General features: G+C 40.5%; 1 protein-coding gene across 1 annotated transcript in view; it reads right to left on the reverse strand.

The window, feature by feature from the left end:
* Positions 1–24,040, reverse strand: part of EFHC2 (EF-hand domain containing 2) — a 198,236-nt gene that overhangs the window by 106,388 nt on the left and 67,808 nt on the right. The window contains exons 3-4 of the mRNA XM_004064037.5: positions 20,706–20,856; positions 8,806–9,029 (exon numbers count right to left, since the gene is read on the reverse strand). Of these exons, the coding sequence (XP_004064085.1) occupies positions 8,806–9,029; positions 20,706–20,856 (375 nt within the window). The remainder of the gene's footprint in view (positions 1–8,805; positions 9,030–20,705; positions 20,857–24,040) is intronic.

The following is a 24,040-nucleotide window of genomic DNA, read 5'->3' on the forward strand; positions in this document are numbered from 1 at the left end:
AATAGGACTGTTATATAAGGAAGTGCACACTGACAAGGGAGATGTTATCCCAAATCAGGTTATACAATCTTTTTGTAAATTTTTGAAATTTCTATCTGTCGAGGGCAGTCTAGGTGCAGTCTTAACCCAAGACAGTGGGGAGACATGATGGCATTCCAAAGACTCTTCAGTCTTATCCCTGATATTTAAATGAAATTATGGGACCACTATTTCAATCAATTGAAAAATGTTTCTTTGGCATTATGAGGCCTCTAAGAAAAGCATTATTGATAATATACCATTGGGATTCTTTTCAGTCTAAGTTAAATTGTTTAATTTTAACTTTACAGTTCAAGACAGCAAACACTGCAGAAGTAAATGTATGAAAGTCAATATAGAAGCCTCTTATTAAACTCCTAATTTCCCAAAGATTTCTATATTTATTGAAGAATTTTCTCCCTGAGGGAATAAATGCTAAAATGATGTTCCCACTCTGAAAGGAAATTATTTGAAACATTTCTTAGCTGTTCTTGGTATTTATTCTCAATTCCTGGCACAAAAGATCTTTTTCTGGGGGTGGCTGGCAAGATGGCCGAATAGGAACAGCTCTGGTCTGCAGCTCCCAGCGAGATCAATGCAAAAGGAGGGTGATTTCTGCATTTCCAACTGAGGTATCCGGCTCATCTCATTGGGACTGCTTAGACAGTAGGTGCAGCCCACGGAGGGCGAGCAGAAGCAGGGTGGGGCATCGCCTCACCTGGGAAGCACAAGGGGTCAGGGAACTCCCTCCCCTAGCCAAGGGAAGCCGTGAGGGACCGCGCTGTGAGGAACAGTGTACTCTGGCCCAGATACTATGCTTTTCCCATGGTCTTTGCAACCCTCAGACCAGGAGATTCCCTCAGGTGCCTACACCACCAGGGCCCTAGGTTTCAAGCACAAAACTGGGCAGCTGTTTGGGCAGACACCAAGCTAGCTGCAGTTTTTTTTTTTTTCATACCCCAGTGGCGCCTGGAACACCAGTGAGACAGAACTGCTCACTCCCCTGGAAAGGAGGTGGAAGCCAGGGAGCCAAGTGGTCTAGCTCAGTGGATCCCCCCAGCAAGCTAAGACCAATAGCTTGAAATTCTCGCTGCCAGCACAGCAGTCTGAAGTCGATCTGGGACGCTGGAGCTTGGTGGGGGGAGGGGCGTCCCCCATTACTGAGGCTTGTGTAGGCGGTTTTCCCCTCACAGTGTAAACAAAGCTGCCAGGAAGTTGTAACTGGGCGGAGTCCACCACAGCTCAGCAATGATTTTGTAGCCAGACTACCTCTCTAGATTCCTCCTCTCTGGGTCAGGCATCTATGAAAGAAAGGTGGCAGCCCCAGTCACAGGCTTATAGATAAAACTTCCATCTTCCTGGGACACAGCACATGGGGGAAGAGGTGGCTGTGGGCACAGCTTCAGCAGACTTAAACGTTCCTCCTGCCAGCTCTAAAGAGAGCAGCAGACCTCCCAGCACAGTGCTGGAGCTCTGCTAAAGGACAGATTGCCTCCTCAAGTGTGTCCCTGACCCCTGTGCCTCCTGCTAGGAGACACCTCCCAGCAGGGGTTGACACCTCTTAAAGGAGACCTCCGACTGGCATCTGGAGGGTGCCCCTCTGGGACGAAGCTTCCAGAGGAAGGAACAGGTAGCAATCTTTGCTGTTCTGCAGCCTCCACTGGTGATACCAAGGCAAACAAGGTCTGGATTGGACTTCCAGGAAACTCCAGCAGACCTGCAGCAGAGAAGCCTGACTATTAGAAGGAAAACTAACAAACAGAAAGGAATAGCATCAACATCAACAAAAAGGATGTCCAAATGAAAACTCCATCCGAAGGTCAACAACATCAAAGACCAAAGGTAGATAAATCCACAAAGATGAAGAAAAACCAGCACAAAAAGGCTGAAAATTCCAAAAACCAGAACACCTCTTCTCCTCCAAAGGATCACAACTCCTCGCCAGCAAGAGAACAAAACTGGACGGAGAATGAGTTTGATGAATTGACAGAAGTAGGCTTCAGAAGGTGGGTAATAACTAACTCCTCTGAGCTAAAGGAGCATGTTCTAACCCAATGCAAGGAAGCTAAGAACCTTGAAAAAAGGTTAGAGGAATTGCTAACTAGAATAACCAGTTTAGAGAAGAACATAAATGACCTGATGGAGCTGAAAAACACAGCACGAGAGCTTTGTGAAGCATACACAAGTATCAATAGCTGAATCGATTAAGCAGAAGAAAGGATATCAGAGATGGAAGATCAACTTAATGAAATAAAGCGTGAAGACACGATTAGAGAAGAAAGAATGAAAAGGAACAAACAAAACCTCCAAGAAATACGGGACTATGTGAAAAGACCAAACCTATGTTTGATTGGTATACCTGAAATTGACAGGGAGAATGGAACCAAGTTGGAAAACACACTTCAGCATATTATCCAGGAGAACTTCCCCAACCTAGCAAGACAGGCCAACATTCAAATTTAGGAAATACAGAGGAAACCACAAAGATACTCCTCAAGAAGAGCAACCCCAAGACACATAATTGTCAGATTCACCAAGGTTGAAATGAAGGAAAAAGTGTCAAGGGCAGCCAGAGAGAAAGGTCGGGTTACCCACAAAGGGAAGCCCATCAGACTAACAGCAGACCTCTCTGCAGAAACCCTACAAGCCACAAGAGAGTGGGGGCCAATATTCAACATCCTTAAAGAAAAGAATTTTCAACCCAGAATTTCATATCCAGCCAAACTAAGCTTCACAAGCAAGGGGGAAATAAAATCCTTTACAGATAAGCAAATGCTGAAAGATTTTGTCATCACCAGGCCTGCCTTACAAGAGCTCCTGAAGGAAGCACTAAATGTGGAAAGGAAAAATCAGTACCAGCTGCTGCAAAAACATACCAAATTATAAAGACCATTGACGCTATGAAGAAACTGCATCAATTAATGGGCAAAATAATCAGCTAGCATCATAATGACAGGATCAAATTCACACATAACAATATTAACCTTAAATGTAAACAGGCTAAATGTCCCAGTTAAAAGACACAGACTGGCAAATTGGATAAAGTGTCAAGACACATCAGTGTGCTGTATTCAGGAGACCCATCTCACATGCAAAGACACACATAAGCTCAAAATAAAGGGAGGGAGGAATATTTACCAAAAAAATGGAAAGCAAAAAAAAGCAGGGGTTTCTATCCTAGTCTCTGATAAAACAGACTTTAAACCAACAAAGATCAAAAAAGACAAAGAAGGGCATTTCATAATGGTAAAGTGATCAATGCAACAAGAAGAGCCAACTATACTAAATATATATGCACCCAATACAGGAGAACCCAGATTCATAAAGCAAGTCCTTAGAGACCTACAGAGAGATTTAGACTCCCACACAATAATAATGAAAGACTTTAACACCCCACTGTCAATATTAGACAGATCAACGAGACAGAAAATTAACAAGGATATTCAGGACTTGAACTCAGCTCTGGACCAAGTGGACCTAATAGACATCTACAGAACTCTCCGCCCCAAATCAACAGAGTATACATTCTTCTCAGCACCACATCACATTTATTCTAAAGTTGACCACATAATGGGAAGTAAAACACTCCTCAGCAAACGCAAAAGAACGGAAATCATAACAAACAGTCTCTCACACCACAGAGCAATCAACTTAGAACTCAGGATTAAGAAACTCACTCAAAACCGCACAATTGCATGGAAACTGAACAACCTGCTCCTGAATGACTACTGGATAAATAACAAAATTAAGGCAGAAATAAATAAGTTCTTTGAAACAAACGACAACAAAGACACAACATACCAGAATCTCTGGGACACAACTAAAGCAGTGTTTAGAGGCAAATTTATAAATTTAGTGCTTATAAGCACTAAATGCCCAAAGGAGAAAGTGAGAAAGATCTAAAATCAACACACTAACATCACAATTAAAAGAACTAGAGAAGCAAGAGCAAATAAATTCAAAAGCTAGCAGAAGGCAAAAAATAACTAAGATCAGAGTGGAACTGAAGGAGATAGAGACACAAAAAACCCTTCAAAAAATCAAAGAATCCAGGAGGTGGTTTTTTGAAAAGATCAACAAAATAGATAGACTGCTAGCCAGACTAATAAAGAAAAAAAGTGAGAAGAATCAAATGGACACAATAAAAAACGATAAACAGGATATCACCACTGATTCCACAGAAATACAAACTACCATCAGAGAATATTATAAACACCTCTACGCAGAAAATCTAGAAGAAATAGATAAATTCCTGGACACATACACCCTCCCAAGACTAACCCAGGAAGAAGTCAAATCCCTGAATAGACCAACCAATAACAAGTTCTGAAATTGAGGCAGTAATTAATAGCCTACCAACCAAAAACAGCCCAGGACCAGATGGATTCACAGCCAAATTCTACCAGAGGTACAAAGAGGAGCTGGTACCATTCCTTCTGAAACTATTCCAAACAATAGAAAAAGAGGCACTCCTCCCTAACTCATTTTATGAGGCCAGCATCATCCTGATACCAAAACCTGGCAGAGACACAACAACAACAACAACAACAAAAAAGGGAAATTTCAGGCCAATATCCCTGATGAAGATCGATGCGAAAATCCTCAATAAAATACTGGCAAACCAAATTCAGCAGCACATGAAAAAGCTTATCCACCAAGATCAAGTCAGCTTCCTCCCTGGGATGCAAGGCTGGTTCAACATATGCAAATCAGTAAATGTAACCCATCATATAAACAGAACCAATGACAAAAACCACATGATTATCTCAATAGATGCAGAAAAGGCCTTCAATAAAATTCAACACCCCTTCATGCTAAAAAGTCTCCATAAACTAGGTATTGATGGAACGTATCTCAAAATAATAAGAGCTATTTATGACAAACCCACAGCCAATATCATACTGAATGGGCAAAAGCTGGAAGCATTCCCTTTGAAAACTGGCACAAGACAAGGATGCCCTCTCTCACCACTCCTATTCAACATAGTATTGGAAGTTCTGGCCAGGGCAAGAGAAAGAAATAAAGGGTATTCAAATAAGAAGAGAGGAAGTCGAATTGTCTCTGTTTGCAGATGACATGATTGTATATTTAGAAAACTCCATCATCTCAGCCCAAAATCTCCTTAAGCTGATAAGCAACTTCAGCAAAGTCTCAGGGTACAAAATCGATGTGCAAAAATCACAAGCATTCCTATACACCAATAATAGACAGACAGCCAAATCATGAGTGAACTCCCATTCACAATTGGTACAAAGAGAATAAAATACCTAGGAATACAACTTATAAGGGATGTGAAGGATCTCTTCAAGAACTACAAACCACTGCTCAAGGAAATAAGGGAGGACACAAACAAATGGAAAAACATTCCATGTTCATAGATAGAAGAATCAATATCATAAAAATGGCCATACTGCCCAAAGTAATTTATAGATTCAATGCCATCTCCATCAAGCTACCATTGACTTTCTTCACAGAATTAGAAAAAACTACTTTACATTTTATATAGAACCAAAAAAGAGCTCGTATAGCCAAGACAATCCTAAGCAAAAAGAATAAAGCTGGAGGCATCACACTACCTGACTTCAAACTATACTACAAGTTTACAGTAACCAAAACAGCATGGTACTGGTACCAAAACAGAGATATAGACCAATGGAACAGAACAGAGGCCTCAAAAATAACACCACACATCTACAACCATCTGATCTTTGACAAACCTGACAAAAACAAGCAATGAGGAAAGGATTCCCTATTTAATAAATGGTGTTGGGAACACTGGCTAGCCATATGTAGAAAACTGAAACTGGACCCCTTCCTTACACCTTATACAAAAATTAAGTCAAGATGGATTAAAGACTTAAACATAAGACCTAAAATCATAAAAATTCTAAAGAAAACCTAGGCAATACCATTCAGGACATAGGCATGGGCAAAGACTTCATGACTAAAACACCAAAAGCAATGGCAACAAAAGCCAAAATTGACAAATGGGATCTAATTAAACTAACAAGCTTCTGCACAGCAAAAGAAATTATCATTAGAGTGAACAGGCAACCTACAGAATGGAAGAAAATTTTTGCAATCTATCCAACTGACAAAGGGCTAATATCCAGAATCTACAAGGAACTTAAACAAATTTACAAAAAAAAAATCAAAAAGTGGACAAAGGATATGAACAGACACTTCTCAAAACAAGACATTTATGCAGCCAAGAAACATATGAATAAAAGCTCATCATCACTGGTCATTAGAGAAATGCAAATCAAAACCACAATGAGATACCATCTCACGCCAGTTAGAATGGCGATCATTGGGAGGCCGAAGCAGGTGGATCACGAGGTCAGGAGTTCAATACCAACCTGGCCAAGATGGTGAAACCCTGTCTGTACGAAAAATATTTAAAAAAAAATTAGCCGGGTGTGGTGGCAGGCCTCTGTAATCCCAGCTACTCAGGAGGCTGAGGCACAGAATTGCTTGAACCTGGGAGGCAGAGTTTGCAGTGAGTCAAGATCGCGCCACTGCACTACAGCCTGGTCAACAGAGTGAGACTCCATTTTGAAAAAAAAAAAAAGAATGGCAATCATTAAAAAGTCAGGAAACAACAGATGCTGGAGAGGATGTGGAGAAATAGAAATAAATGCTTTTACATTGTTGGTGGGAGTGTAAATTAGTTCAACCATTGTGGAAGACAGTGTGGCAATTCCTTAAGGATCTAGAACCAGAAATACCATTTGACCCAGCAATCCCATTACTGGGTATATACCCAAAGGATTATAAATCATCCTACTATAAAGACACATGCACACGTGTTTATTGCAGCACTATTCACAATAGCAAAGACTTGGAACCAACGCAAATGCTCATCAATGATAGACTGGATAAAGAAAATGTGGCACATATACACCATGGGATACTATGCAGTCATTAAAAAGAATGAGTTCATGTCCTTTGCAGGGACATGGATGAAGTTGGAAACCAGCATTCTCAGCAAACTAACACAGGAACAGAAAACAAAACACTGCATGTTCTCACTCATAAATGGGAGCTGAACAATGAGAACACATGGACACAGGGAGGGGAACATCACACACCAGGGCCTGTCAGGGGGTGGGGGGATAGGGGAGGGACAGCATTAGGAGAAATACCTAAAGTAGATGATGGGTTGATGGGTGTAGAAAACCACCATGGCAGGTGTATACCTATGTAACAAACCTGCAAATTCTGCACATGTATCCCAGAACTTAAAGTATAATTTTAAATATATATATATATATTTTTTTCTTCATAAACCTATGAAATCCCACAGTGCTCTGCGCATTTTCATATAATCCATCATTATTCACAATCACTATCATATAACAACAACTGTTAGTGAATGAGTGCAGCCATATGCAAAGGGTGGCAATTCATTTGGATCCATTTCCTTCAAGTTCTCTCTGCTGGTTCTAAATTCTTTCTATTTATCTAGACTCTTTCATCCAGGGCATTTGGAAAAAATAAAAATGAATCCAAACCAAAAAAAATCCCTTTGTACATCAATATATAGGCATTTCACCTTAGATATTCCAGGATCAACAATATATATATTTCTCCAGAGGGCTGTATGCCTACAACAACATTAAAGAATAATTCTGCTGGGGCTGGGAGGCAGGAATAGATGAATGATCCTACAAGTGGCTTTTAAAAAGAGATCAAAACAGAATCAAAAGAGAATTTTGTTCTAAATTTTGTTACCTCTCTGCAAGGAAATGAATCATAAGTTTTAAAACAATAAAAATCAGACAAAACTCATCTATGGGTATAGAAATGAAAACAGCAGTTGTCTGTGGTGGGGAGCGGGATCAATTCGATAAACACATGAGGGGACTTTCTGGGGGAAGAGAAATGCTCTACATCTCAATATGGGGGTAGGTTATAGGGGTACGTGTATTTGTTAAGACTCATCCAACTGTACACTTAATTTCTGTGTATTTTACTGTGTGTAATCACACTTCAATAGAAAAGGAAAAAGGAAACAAGTGACAATGATGGAAATCAGGGTAAGAGTCAAGACATTTGCGATCCAGTCCCAGCAAGGAGATTAGCTGGGTGTTGTCACCTTCCACCCCTTTGAGTGTTCAAATTCTTCTGGAAAACAAAATTTGGGCCCAGGGACTGTTTAAAAAATAGAAAGACAAAAATAATACTAAAAATATTGAGTCTTTACTCCCTTACACTAGCTGGGGTCAGACCTTGTACATAAACATCCTTTCCTAAAGGGGGTATATCAGAATCATGGTCCTCCTTATTCTTCCAGAGCATCTTGGCATCCAGTGCCATCCTAAGAGGACCTGGAATTTCCTAGGAGGAAGAAAAAAATGTGTACCCAAGGCTTGGTTCACTAAATCACTAGTATAGAAGCAAAGATCTTTCTAGCCAGAGTTAGACAACTAAAATGCAAAAACACAAGCCAAGGAAATGTGGCTACAACTCATATACCATCAGTGACCACAAAGTCAATTGTGGGTGCCTAGAAACTGTCTCAACTGTGCAGTTCAATGAAGACTCCTACTGCCTGAAAGAGAGAGTCTCTACAAAGAGAATTGGGGTGAGGCAGTGAGGAAGTCATTCTTGCTCTGTGGCTAACACTCAGCCTTCCCTCTAGCCCAAAGAAGAACAAAACAACTGGAATAACTATGGCTCTAAAAGCTCTTTCACATCTGCATCAGGAGTACAAACACCCTTTACTGACTTTCCAAAGGGATTTTTATTTTGAAGACAAGAACTCAACAAACGTCAATTCCTTACCTCTCTCCGAATCTTCATGTAAGGATCTTCTGGACATTGTACTGGGGGATTCACTTTGACCCCTATTTTCCTCAAAAAGTTTCTCGTGAATGCATCACAGTCATAAATCTTGAATGTCCGGCCATAGAAGACAACCTCTGTGCCAACATTAAAATGATACACAGTATAAAACTGATCCTCATCAGGAGGCGGAAGAGTAATCCGATGACGCCGGATAGAAGTCCCTATGGCATGAAAGAAAATACAACTGTTTTATCATGTGGCTAACAAGTAAGAAGATACAGCACATTCACTAACAACCCTGAATACTTTCCCGCAACAGAAAACTGGGCAAAGGACTCGTTCTAGGAAGCAGCATTAGTACATTCCAACTCTGAGGGAGTCAGAATGAGCTGAGACTTCTGAGGTTCAGAGCTCTGTGGCCAGCCTTGCATGTGGTTAGAGTTGCCTAAGTGGTGGTTGGGAAGTATTTTAATAAACCATAAAGACTGGGGTGAGGATGGGGGATGAAGGGCAGGGGACATAAGCAGAATGACGCTGCCATCATGTCTTTTCCTAGAACAAGCCTGCTCACATTCAGCCACCAGCAAGCACTCAATGTGAGCACACTCAACAGGCATTAAGGCACCAATGCAGAATGCTCACAAAAATGTGTACTCATGGCTCAAAAAAAAAAAAAAAAAAAAAAGCTAGTAAGCTTTGGAATGATAGGTGCCAACATTGACTTAGAAGTTTCAATAAGGATGAATGACTTTTGGCTGCTGTGAAGTTTCATGGAATCTTCTTTCCTCTATCAACCTATTTTTCCTCCTCCTTCCTCTATAGCCTCTGTCCACCTCCACCCAAGCACTACCTCAAGTGAGGGTTATCAGAGGCTTCACAGTTCTAGCCAGTGCTCTGGGCCAAAAGCTCTAGATCTCATCCCATCTTCTACTTCCAACCCTGATGCCCATTCATTTCTCCTCTCAAGAATATGTTCCCAGGGTCCCACGTATATCCAAAAGAGTGGTCAGCCACTGGAGGTAAAAGAGTTCCTTGCCTACATGAGTGTACCAACTATACCACACCATACCAGCCAAGTTACCCAAATATTGCTGCAATCTGTTGTTAAGGATTGTTTAGGGGCCAGGCATGGTGGCTCATGTCTGTAATCCCACCACTTTTGGAGGCCGAGGAAGGCAGATTGCTTGAGCCCAAGAGTTCGAGACCAGCATGGGCAACATGGCAAAATCCTGTCTCTACAAAAGAAAAAGAAAATTAATTTAAAAAAAATTAGCTGGGTATGGTGGTGCCCACATGTGGTCCCAGCTACTTGGGAGGCTGAAAGGTGGGAGAATTGCTTGAGTCCAGGAGGTCGAGGCTAAAGTGAGCCATGATCACACCACCGTACTCTAGCTTGGGCAACAGAGCGAAGCCCTGTCTCAAAAAAAAAAAAAAAAGAAAAGAAAAGAAAAAGAAAAAAGAATTTGAAAAAAAGAAAAAAGGGTTTGAGATTTTATCCTACTTGCAAGATGAGAAGTTAGCCTTCCATAGTTTCATGGATGCTGGTAGAAGACAGGAGGTGCCTTGGTCAGAGACAAAAGGCAGTTTATTAATCAACAGCAGTAAGAATAGCCTGAATATCAGCATTTCTTTTTCCAGTTTCCTAAGCCCCAATTCCCACAGGATGACATAGTAAGGGCCAGGTAACATTTGTACATGCGGTGGGTTACATTACAGGAGAGTAACCCCTAGCTTAGGGAACCCAAATCTTCTATAATTAGCAATAAGCATTCCTGCTCTTTATCTCCAAGGGAGCTACTATCTTTATTAGACTTTATTCTGGAAGGAGACACTAAGCCTCTATCTTCCAACGCTATAAGCAAACCTATACTTTGCTCCAGAGGGAGAGACTATTTTTGTCTTCCACAGCTACTTGCTATATAAACATCCTTGAAGAGATAGTCCAGAACAAAGAGAAGTCAGTCCCTCTGCTTGCAAGAGATACAGAAATGCATGATACCATGGAGAATTGTCTCTCAATATCTGTAACTGACTTAGGCCTGAGAATCTACTCCAAGAACAAAGAGAAAAGGAAAGCAGAACAAACTGCATATCTAATGATTCAATAAAAATTGGCTTGTGGGAACTCTGCATGGAGGTATTTTAATATAAAGATGTCAACCTATCTTCTTTGTATTTTATACAGCACTGAAAATGGTGCCTTTTCTCAAAGTCTAGAGACACTTAGAAATTAGTCATTGCTTATTCATTAAGGAATATTTAATGAATATCTTTATGTGCCAGGAACTGTGTTGGGCTCTCTTCCATTATTCTACTTATCATCTTTTCACTCTGTTGAGGGGAAATTACCTAAAATCATTTTCAGCTTCTTTTCTTTGCAGCAATTTTTAATTACTTGGTGCATTAAATTAAAATAATAAAACTATAAAATTAGAACTGGCCTAGAATATTTTTAAATGTACTACATAAAAGATGATGCAATTTTACTGCAAAAAAATTATACTTCAATTAGCCTTTAATTCATAGCACTGAAAACAGTATGCAAATTATTTAATCATTCAAGATTAGACATTTAGAACAAATTGCATACTTAAACATGTATAAAAGGATGGGCATTTCAGGTATTTTCAGGAACCATTATATACTACTTTAAAAATACTTATATTGTGACAGTTTTTAAAATATATAAGAATTATTCAACAGTCAGGAGCTTCTTCAAAAATTCCATCTATCTTGCATTTTTACTTCATTATAGAAATTCAAATAAGCAAGTTAGTGATGATTTTTGTTCCATAAGACTTTGAATAGGAGTCCTATATTTTTCTAGGTGGCAAAAACTGGCCCACCCACTGGGCTTTTAAATAATACTAATCACAATCATCATCATAGCCCTAGGATAAACTTTCACTTACATTTTCTCATTTAATCCTCAATAATTCTATAAGGCAGATAATACATGAAATATGAATATTCAGTTTAAGGATGAGAAAACCAAAGCTCAGAGAGGTTAAATGCCATGCCCAAGGTCATGCCCTAACAAATGGCAGTAAAAGATCTTGAAGTTGGGCTTTCAGACTCTAACTAAATACCATTACTTTCCATAGTTTGCACTGAGCTGTATCTCACTGTATTGCAGCTACATATTACTTGAGGAGGAAGAGCCATAGGCATAACAGGATGGAAATGGATAAAAGAGCTACCAGCCACCATGAAAAGAAAAGAGAGATGAAGCTGCTCTTCCGAAAGAACAGCCTCTCTCCTCGAAGGGGAAATTTCCAGAGATGCCCACCCACTGCTATGGCAATGCACCCTGCAGGGCCTGCCCCACCAGCTGACTTGCCTCTCCCAGGAGCCTGCAGATCTCAAGCTCCCCAACTCTTCCTTCTCTTAGCCGCTACACTTCTCTCACTAGATGCTTCTCAGAAAAGGCCAGGGAAGTTCTTCTTGGTGACAAAAAAGAATCCTGAACACCCATGAGTTAGAAAGAAAAGGCAGGTCTAACACTAACAGTAAAGTTTTGATAACCAAAAATCTAAAGTCACAATTCCATATTAATCAGAAAACCAAGGTGGGCCATTTGAAATGTACAGTTGCACATGAGAGCTTTCAATAACATATTCATAGGATTTCTCAACTGTGTCCTTTGAGAATTAAAATTTCTAATTATCAGAATTTGTATGTTTTTAGTCTTCGACGATAAATGGCAGAAACTCCATCAGCAGGAATTTGTTTTGGGATATCAAAGAAATGGGCAGGATACCATGTCCTTGACCCACATTGAAGAGCAGGTGAAATCATCAAGGTAGATAAATAAAGATATTGTTACAAAACAGAAAAACAATTAAAGCACCATATTTTCCCTTTAAATTTTCAGGTGTTTATCTTAACTGCCCAATAAAGACTATTGGGACACATGTCCAGCTTTTCCTCATCTTCATGTTTTACATTTCTCTTCCTTTGTAAAAGCCCTGCTATCTGGCTATGCTCTTCAAGCTTTAACTTTCTAACATTTCCCTGTGGTTTAGATCAAAGTGACCATATATCCATTTATGTTTCATGTGTTTTCATGTTATTCAGTTGAGACTTGCCTTAGATCTTTGCTCATACCACTAAATTTACTTTTCTGGAATTCACCTTCCAGAATTAAGACTCCAAACTCTCAACTCTATTTTATTTTTTATTTATTTATTTATTTTTGAGACAGGGTCTCACATCATTGCCTAGGCTACAGTGCAGTGGCATGATCATGGATCAATGCAGCCTCAACCTCCCAGGCTCAAGCGATCCTCCCTACCTCAACCTCCCGTGTAGCTGAGATTACGGGCATGGCCACCACGCCTGGCTAACTTTTTATTTTTTGTAGAGACAGCCTTGCTTTGTTGCCCAGGCTGGTCTTGAACTCCTGGACTTAAGCAATCCTTTTGCCTCGGCCTCACAAAGTGCTGGGATTACAGGCGTGAGCCACTGCACCTGGGTCACCTCTATTCTAATTTAAGTATGTTAATTTCATTTTAGTAATGCTGCAGGCCTAGAGTACATCCAAGTCTAAAGGCAGATATTTCTTAGGTAAATGAAGATATAACTGCAATTGCCACTTGTCATCACATCTACAAGTTTGTGCCCTAAAAATACTAAGAGGCTTAACCACAATCACACATAACAGAGTGTCTTTTCTTCCTCTTGTGCTTACTATATTCCTCTACTAAAATGACTTGTATACTTTTATTTTTCTAAAATGTCACCTTTAGAGTTTTGGTTTCACAAGAATAATTATTTTTATATACACAACCGGGCACTCACCTTGCAGCAAAAGAATAAGAAGTTAAAAATTCCACATTTCTGCTCACAATAAGAAACAGTAACCCTACGCATCTCCCCCTTAGCTATTGAAAAAGCACCAAAATAACAGATGCTTTAATGTCCTCTTGCATGACCACCTTCTTGCCCTGTTTTCCCTATTCAATCTATGATCTGCTCCCAAATACTTCCCAATTTATTGTCCCACCACTTTATCTCATGTTGCTCCTTTTGACTATTCTGCCTTTCTCTTCCATCTTTATCTAGAGAAACTTTTGAGGTACCATTCAAATGCCAGCTTCTCTAGTGGATATTGGCTTTTCCTCCTCTAATCCCTCAAGTACCTGGTTCCCTCCCCAGTGTCCACCCTCTAGGGTGACCAGATTTAGCAAATTAAAATATAGGCTGCTCAGTTAAATTTGAATTCCAGATAAACAACGAAGAATTCTTTTTTTTTTAATTTTTAAAATTTTTTTTCACCCAGGCTGGAGTGCAGTGGTGTGATCTCGGCTCACTGCAACCTCCGTCTCCCAGGTTCAAGCAATTCTCCTGTCTTAGCCTCCTGAGTAGCTAGGATTATAGGCATGTGCCACCACACCCAGCTAATTTTTATACTTTTAGTTGACGAGGTTTTGCTATGTTGGTCAGGCTGGTCTCAAACTCCCGGCCTCAAGTTATCAGCCCGCCTCTGCCTCCCAAAGTGCTGGGATTACAGTTGTAAGCCACCATGCCCAGCCAAATTCTTTAGTATAACTATGTCCTATGCAATATTTGGGACATAATTATACTAAAAACTTCATTGCTTACCTGAAATTCAAATATAACTGAGTATCTCATACTTCATCTGGCAACCTTCCCACCACCCCTCCACCACTTTATGGGATATAATATCTATATATAGTACATGCCCAATAAGAGTGAATGGCATATGAATGACTGACTTCTATTTTGTGTGATTACATTTGCCTGATCAAGCAGATTATCTTAGAGTATTAAAATATATATATATGAGAAATACTACCTTATTAAGGGGCCAAAACAAGTCATTAGTGGAAATCAGTGTTCTCAACGAAGATGCACTAAGAATCATAGGGAAGCCAGTTCTTGACCCCATGTCTACAGAAGAAAAAATTCTGGGGTGGGCTAGGAGATTCTGAGGATCACTTTCAACTGAGAACAACTGGTATAGACCATACCAGAAAATCATGGCACATTTCTAATCATTATCCTTTCTTTAGCACAGATTAGTCTGGACTTGGTGTATTTAACTGACAATTATTCTGTTAGACAATTAGAGGTAAAACTACTGGATTAACCTCTGACATTCTTGTTTTGATATAATGTTGTTTTAACTACATTCCAGCAGAAAAGCAACACGTTCTATAAATATAACACATCTAACCGAAAAGAGAGTGATGTCCTGGCAAGAAATGAAAGCAAGCCTTGAAGTGCAACACTGGCTTTCTTGACTCATAACACACACAAATCTCCTTGCCAACAAGAACTTGTGAATATTAAAAATATGTTGTTCTGATTAGAAGCTGCATGAATGCCTATTTTGGTACCATGCTAATGGATGCCTCTTTTGTTTCTGGCTGATTCCAAACTCCCCCCACCCTAAAAAATTACATGACAATAGAGGCAACCAAAAGGGAGCAGGGGAGGGTTATAATTCCTCCAGTTGCACTAATTTCCGAATGGTCACACAAGAAACAAGTGCATCTGACCTCCAAGTTCATCTAGAAAATATCAAAATCCTATGGAAGTGACAGGAACGCCATCACGGCACAGCACCTAATCTTGACCATTTGCCTCTTCCCAAGGCCCAGATACATGGAAAGCAAGCCCGGGCCACTCAAGTCACAACTGAAAGAAACACTACCTACCCTGTCCCACTGACGTCTGAACCACCGGCTCATTAAGTGTTTTCTTTTTTCCAATCACTTAATTTAGAAAAGCTTGAAGAAGGCATTTAAATGATTTTTCAAACTATCTGCAGTCCAAATAGACCTTCCTTAACAAGAATTATCATATTAAATATTTCAAGAGAGACTGGTTTCTCTCTAAACAAAGCTTGGTGACAGAGTGGTTATTCGTGTTTGCTTTCTACAGGATTTGCTACAGCCCTCCAAATTTCTCTACTCTGCTGACAGATTCAATGTCATTACGCAGCGTGATTACTGTGTATTCTATACACAACTCTTGAGCTGTGTCTTCACACAGGGAAATGTCCTGACCACAGTGAGCCAATCAAAAATTCAGAAAATTTCCAGAGACTTTAAAGTTGTCTTTTACTCAGGTCTTTTTTTTCTGAGACTTTATGATAGCATTCCTCCCTCCTTACACAAGAATGATTTTCAAGTACATCATTATGACTATCCTCAGCTTGCCTTTGGAATCTGCCTATGTGAGATTTGAAATCAAGAGTCTGAAAGAATTGAAAAGTCTTAATAAAAGCCTTTCCAAGATTCTAAAAGAAGCTACATTTCATATTTCTTCTTGGATAGTTTAATAAAACTAAGATGAACTGGACAGGGGCCAGTGAGCTATAGGATTATGAGCTTTCACTTTAAAGGTAATAATGAAAACAATAATGCAAGTCACTAACCCAGGCCTGGGGTGTCCTGTGACCTCCAGTCTATCATTTGTGCAAGTTTGGTGTCATGGTGGGAAAGTAATCAGAAAATAAGCAGAGCTTAGTGAGGGAATATCAGAACGAAATGTTTAGGTGAAAACCTGTAAGAAATTTTTTCTTTTTGCCACAGCAATACTATTACATAATCAAATACACATAAGTAAAATAGATGTCCACAGAAATTATAAATTGTAAATTCTTTGTTCTTAAATAATCTTCAACCATTTTCTAATGCATTCTTGCCAATCTTTAAAAACTGCCTTATATGTTTTAAATGACCCTAAAGAATCTAAAACCTCTTGTCCCTTTGTAAAATAAAATGTCATACTTTTAACCTTAAAATTTGTGAAAACCTGTTTTTAAAATGTTATGGTATTTCCATATTTCCTGAAAGATTTACCATTAGGCCAAATTCACCAAATAAAATGGCCAGGGAGTGGATAGTGTATCAGTTGGAACACAAAGAACAATGAGGACAGTTCATATTACCTCCTCATACTAATCTTCCTCTTTTCCCACCACTAGTAAAACCAAGCAGAGACACTAAATTGAATTCCCTTTATCTTTCCATCACCTCACCAGTGGCTCTCTTCTAACATGGTAGAATAGCCTGGTCATGATCTGGGCACCTCTGATTCCCAATCTCCATTTCTAGTCTTGACTTTTTTCCTGAAAACACATCCTAAGTTTATACCTGCCTGGAGGGACATCACCATACAGATGTCTAACACCCCTTCAAAGGCCTCATGCCCTGAAACACACCCCAGATTCAAACCCCAATCCTGTTTCTTGCTCTGTGCTCCTGGGCTTTATAAAGGTATCATGACTCAACCACAGAGACCTCTGAGGCCGATATAGTTTGGATATTTGTCCCCTCCAAATCTCATGCTGAAATGTGATCCCCAGTGTTGGAGATGGGGCCTGCTGGGAGGTGTTTGGGTCATGGGGGTGGATCCCACATGAATGTCTTTGTGTTGCCCTCGCAGTAATGAGTGAGTTCTTTCTGTTGGTTACCGTAAAATCTGATTGTTAACAAAAGTCTGGCATCCCCTCCTTTCTCTCTTGCTCCCCGTCTTGCCATGTGACACGCCTGCTCTCCTTTCACCTTCCACCACGAGTAAAAGCTTCCTGAGGGGCCGGGCGCGGTGGCTCACGCCTGTAATCCCAGCACTTTGGGAGGCCGAGGCGGGCGGATCACGAGGTCAGGAGATCGAGACCATCCTGGCTAACACAGTGAAACCCCGTCTCTACTAAAAAATACAAAAAATTAGCCGGGCGTGGTGGCGGGCGCCTGTAGTCCCAGCTACGCGGGAGGCTGAGGCAGGAGAATGGCGTGAACCCGGGAGGCGGAGCTTGCAGTGAGCCGAGATCGCGCCACTGCACTCCAGCCTGGGCGACAAAGCAACACTCCGTCTCAAAAAAAAAAAAAAAAAAAAAAAAAAGCTTCCTGAGGCCTCACCAGATGCAGAAGCTGGTGCCATGCTTCTTGTACAGTCTGCAGAACTGTGAGCCACATAATCCTCTTTTCTTTATAAATTACCCAGCCCCAGGTATTCCTTTAGAGCAATGCAAAACAGACTGAGCAAATTACCTCCCTAAGCCTGTTTCCTTTTCTGTAAAAGCTGACAGTGACAATAACTACTTTAGATGGTCATCAGGAGATTAAATGAGATAATGATAAGGTAGGCACTTTTTCATTAGATATTCCCCCTCCTCACTCTCTGTATTTAATCACTGGCCAATGCATATCAACTCTGCCAACCAAATGTCTCTCAAATCCTTCCCCAATTTTCTATTCCTACCATCATTGTCCTGGTTTGGACACTCAGCATTTCTAGCCTGAACAATTGCAAAACTCTTGGACTGGTGGCCTTGCTCCCTTTCCTTTCCAATCTGGTGGCCTATTATTACTCCATGAGATAGGGCTATGATGGGACTCAGTCCTTTTGTCCATTTTCCCAAAACATAGCACAGTGCCTGACACAGAACAGGCATCCAACAAATACTTCTTGGCAATGCTGGCTGGCTCCAAATTCATTATTCCAACCACCAGACACAATGAAGCCATGCTCTAAGAAAAACCTCAATCTCATGAGCATTGAAGGAAGTCCTTTGCACACTTAATGAGGTTGCATGACAACCTTATTCTCAGAGCCCATGGCCCTCAAATCCCTACTTCTCCCCCTTGAACTCATTGTGGTATATCAATACAGAGCCCTCAGGCCTAGATTAGTAATTAGTAAGCAAAATTTGTTCAGCATAGGCAGAAATCATGAGATGTGTTAAATAACAATAGGTAGGTAGGCTAAGTAGAGCACGGGCATGTTAAACATAGAAAGAAAGGGATGGAAAAACCAAAAGATAACTGATTTTCAGTAGGTCGTAAATATACATGAGGCACCTGGACTCTAAATATTCATGATATGCTAAATATATAAGGACACTAAATATTCATGAGCACCCAATATTTATGAGGCCTCAATTTGGCCACTCATTCATCGGTGACACCCATTCTGGCCCCATGTGACCTCTGCCCAAGAAACACAAACAAAATCCAAGACTATCCAGCAGGCTTATTGACAAGCTACAGCCATAGCCAGGCACACTTCTCCCTGCATCTCCCCAACAGAGCAAGTGTGTGCCCTCAGCCCGAAGCCCCTTCTGTCTGTGGTTCTCCTTGCTTGAACCTCAGTTCTGGTCTCCAAACCATACTAGTAGCAGGGAAGGTTAGTGAAACAGAGACAGAACCATTGCTGACCCCAGGATTCAGGCAGTATGGTCCTTCTGCCTACTTGTACCCTGTCCCAAGTGCGTGAACCTACCCTATCTCTTTCCCTCTTTCTTCTCATCATGTGTTTTAAATTACTTTAATGTAACATGTGATTCATGCATTTTAATGTGATCCATGAGCCTTCTGTTTTGTGACCTCTGGGAGAGCCTGCATGTACAATTCTCAAAGGCCACCACTGTATCCAGGTAACATCCCACACTCTCCCTGCTGCATACAGAACAGATTGTAGGAGGAGCAAGAATGGAAACAGGGAGACCATGTTAGGCAGCTATTCTATTCCTCTAGTCAACAGATGAGGGTAGCTTAGGTGAGGATGGTAGTGAAGGGGATGGAAAGACATGGACATATTCAGGATATGTTTTTCTAGGAGAGTGAAGAACAGGGATGGTAGTTATGAGCAAGTAGGGAAAGTAAAAGGAGTAGATATTGTAGTTAGAGAAGGCAATTTCAGAGACTGAGATACTGGAGGTGGCAATACTCTAAAAGGCAAAGAAACAACAACACACCCAAGAATCAGCTCCTCAAGGAACTGAGTACCCTGAAAGGTCATTTACACCAGCGACCAAACAAACACTCAAATCCTCTCATACTTCCAGCAGGCTGTCAGTGAAAAACCACCCCTGACCTGCCCCCAGGGCCATCTATCTACACGAGGGAACAAACAAATCTGTGACTCTCCTCTCCTCCGCCCCTACACCAGACCCCTAACCCCAACCCTACCCAGGTCCATTCCCTATAACTTCTAGCAGCTCTCTGCCAGAAAGTTCTTCCTCTTACTGACCTGAACTCTGACCCCTAGGTCCCATCCATGAACATACAGAGAATAAGGTCACCCCTTCTCCACATGACAGCCCTTTAGATTCCTGAGGACATTTATCAAGCACACTTGAGTCTCCCCATTACAGACAAATATCCCTTTTCACTATCCTGTCTTGCACATGACAAATGTTCAGTTCTTTCACCGTCATAGTTGCTGTCCCCTGAAGTCATCCAGAACTCTGCAGCATCCCAAGAGAAGGACCCACAGCACAAACAGAAGAAATCAGTCATCTCCATTGATCTCTGCCATACTTAATGCAACCTAGGATTAGTTTCTCTGGTGGCCACATCACAGAGTTAACTCTTATCTGTGGCTGAGAGGAGTATGGACAAAGATGACTGGCATACACAGGGTGAAGGAACAATGACTCTCTGGTGAGGTACCATCGAAGTCTGTAGTTAACAGGTATGAGGATGAGGAGGGGGTGGTTGAAACAAATGACAGTAAATTCAAGAAAGAAGAGAATGCCAATCTGGAAGCTGCAGTAGAGAACAGCTTTCTCTTCTCCCCTAATGGTGTTGTGAAGGAAGTGATCTGCTCACGGCAAGGCGACCAAAGGGTTTGAGGAAAAAGTCAAAGGCACAGGAGAGTTTACTCATACCAGAGCAGCACCTGAAAGGATACAAGTATGCCACGGAGGAGTGAGAGACTCAGCCAATGTTGACATGCAGAGGGTAGAAAGCTGGTAAGTCACAATCAATAACTACACGCTAATGGCATGTTTATATTCACCACTGCCAGCAGGTTAGACAGCCTAAACAGTAGCATGCAGTCTTTCGAAAAGCTAAAGGCAGGCAGTATATAAAGGCGGGAGTCAGAAGTGAAGGAACCATAACTCTGCTTTAAATAGATACCTTGAAGCAATCCACTATTTTTCACCTCTGGTTCATTTACTTGAATTGTGTCATCTTCAGGGTAGAAGTAGATTTTATAGTATCTTATTCTGTAGTTGGTTTGGCTTTTATCAAGTACTTCCTCTTCCAAATAGGCATCAAAAGATAATACCTGTTGGAATAATAATTAGAAACTAAGAAATGAAAAGAAAATTCAGCAAACTTAAAATCAACAAAGCAGCTGCCTGTATACTTTTTGTTAATATAAAGAAAAAAATAGAGAGAATTTTTCCAAGAAGACATTCTACACATCAGCCATGCGAATGGATATACAATCTAAGATACAATACATAAAGATTATTTAATACTTTTATCACCATCTGGTTAAAACAAGGAAATGATATTCAAGTAATACATCCATCGTTCAGCTCTACCATAAACTGAACTAGAGTCTGCCTTTGGGATTTCACAGTGGGATTCTAAATGTATATGTTATAGAGACAAAATATTCTTTCTCACAAGATGGATAAGTTTTGTCATTTTTTTCCCATTAACAATAACACAAAGCTGCCTTGGTTCTGGCATAAAATTATCCTGACTGTTAGTCCTGATGATTGCTTGCCTTCAGGCAATTCAAGCAGGCATATCTGAAATTCATCCAATGCCCTGGAGACCCCACCTTACACTTTGGGAACCTCAAGGAGCCTAGCCCAATGCTAGACTCAGACTCATCTTGTATGGGGGCGGTAGGGAATAAGGAAGGGAAGGACAGGTGGATTCTAAAGCAGTTATGGTAAAATTCAGAGATAGTCAAAAATATCTTTGAAAATTCCTTAACTACTTTAGAAAACTGTGCCTCTCAGTAAGTAAAACACAGCCCATTTTTCTCCCATATTGAAGCAGATGACTGCCTGCTTCTTCAGTTGAAGACCAGTTAAAATCATTTCTTTATGCTTAGGTGCCATGTTGTATGAATAATATATATCTTTAGCCATTGGAAACATTCTTAATATGGCATCCTGCTCACACACTGAGCACGACAAGGTAATTGAGGACAACTGTAGGAAAAGTAGATTCAGGCTACCATTTCAAGCTTGACCTGCGGCTCAAGCTCTGTGAGAGCTCCATTTAAATATTCTCTTTGTCTCTCACTTTTGATCAATTTTTATAATTGAAGTTGCAAAACTTAACTGTGCATATGATGTAACTCCAGGGTTATTCAATGTGGACAATATGATATATATGAGTGAGTCTGTTAGATGCAATCTACCCTCTAGGGGTGGTGGTCAGTTAACCTAAGTAAGAATATATACTCCAGGAGTGTTTAGCATATTTTTATCAGAAGCCCACACTTCAGAAGTGGCTAACAGAATGCCTCAGTAGCTTTTTCTTTGATCAACACAAGAAGCTTTGTCAATTGCCATAAATGATATTAGAATAAATTTTAGTGAAATGATTGTATTCAAAATGCACATATCAGTTACAAATACTAACCAGGCACTGTCCTTACAGGAACAGGTTATAAGAGTCTGGTGAGCCCAGAGATCTACTCCCTTCAGGATGGCACCTTTGGCTTCATTCCCAAATAGTCCTATGTTCAGCTGCTTTCTTAAAGAATTTGTCTGACCTGACTCCAATTAGGTTAGCTAAACCCCATTGCTAGAATGCTGTCACATTTGTATTGAGTGAACATTTCAGATAAGATGCTGTTGGACAAGTATAGAGTTTCCTTCTGGGGTGACAAAAAAGTCTTGGAACTAGATAGATGTGATGGTTGCACAGCCTTGTGGATATGTTAAATGTCACTGAATTGCACACTTTAAAATGGCTAATGGTTAATTTTATGTTATGTGAATTTTACCTCAGTTAAAAAAAGATATTAAACACTGAGTTGTGTTGGACACTTTAAAATGGTGAGTTTTTGTTATGTGAATTATATTTCAACTTTTAAAAAGTAGGGGGAGGGAGCTGGCTACAGTGGCTCAGGCCTGTGGCAGGAAGATCACTTGAGCCCAGGAGTTTGAGACCAGCCTGGGCAACATAATGAGACCCCGTTTTTACAAAAAAAAATTTAAAAATTAGTCGGGCATGGTTACGTGTACTTGTAGTCTCAGCTACTAGGGAGGCTGAGGTGGGAGGATTGCTTGAGCCCAGGAGATCGAGGCTGCAGTGAGTTATGACCTCGCCACTGCACTCCAGCCTGGGTGAGAGAATGAGACTCTGTGTCTCAAAAATAATTTTTTTTAAAAAATGAGGAGGAAAAAAAGATGTTGGAACACCTAAAAGGAGAAAGAGCTGGGGCTTCATCAAACTTTCAGTGTACGTAATATTTAATCTGAGATTTTTTTTTCTTTGCAATCAAGTAGGAAAGTGTAGAGAGAATATTCTTGGCTGTCACCCACCTCTATATACTGAATGCTGCCAGTATAAATCTGTGAATGACTACACTGGCATAGGTCAATTGACAACTGGCATAGGTCAACTGTCATGTATGTAATCATTAAATATTTATCAATCAAATGATGCATTAAAAGAGAAGGATGCTAAATTGAAATAAAGAGAAAAGGAAAGACATTATCTTAGGTTGGGCTTCAATATGTCTAGATGAGGGACAGACTGATATTTCATATTCTGCTCCCATGAGAATACAGGGCTGTCAAACTCCAGCATGAAAGATACAGAGCAAGTCAGAATGAGGTAGAGATGGAAAGATAAAAAAGGAAGAGGAAGAGGAAATTATAAAATGTGGTGAAGTAGAATGTAAGAGGAGAGACACCAAATAGATTAAAAAGTGATCTCACAAAAATAAATGATCTAATTGCAATGGAACTTGATGTATCAGAGAATCCAGAAAACAGAACCTAAAATAAAAACTGTTAAAAATGAAAATTTATAGGAACATAATTATGATGTAAGGTGTTATCATCATTTATGATGTCAAGCAGAAACCAGATAAATAAGGTCCTAGGCCGGGCATGATGGCTCACACCTGTAATCCCAGCACTTTGGGAAGCCGACGCAGGCGGATCACTTGAGGTCAGGGGTTCGAGACCAGCCTGACCAATATGGAGAAACCCCCGTCTCTACTAAAAATACAAAAATTAGCCATGCGTGCTGGCACATGCTTATAATCCCAGCTACTCAAGAGGCTGAGGCAGGAGAACCGCTTGAACCCGGGAGGTGGAGGTTGCAGTGAGCCGAGATGGTGCCACTGCACTCCAGCCTGGGTGATAGAGTGAGACGCCATCTCAAAAAAAAAAAAGAAAAAAGAAAAATAAGGTCCTAGAGGATGTAATTGGCTGTAATTTTCTTGAAAACAGAATATAAATATCATTTGGTGGGGGCATGTGATCTTC

Source organism: Gorilla gorilla, chromosome X, assembly GCF_029281585.2.
Source record: "Gorilla gorilla gorilla isolate KB3781 chromosome X, NHGRI_mGorGor1-v2.1_pri, whole genome shotgun sequence".
NCBI classification, from domain to species: Eukaryota; Metazoa; Chordata; class Mammalia; order Primates; family Hominidae; genus Gorilla; species Gorilla gorilla.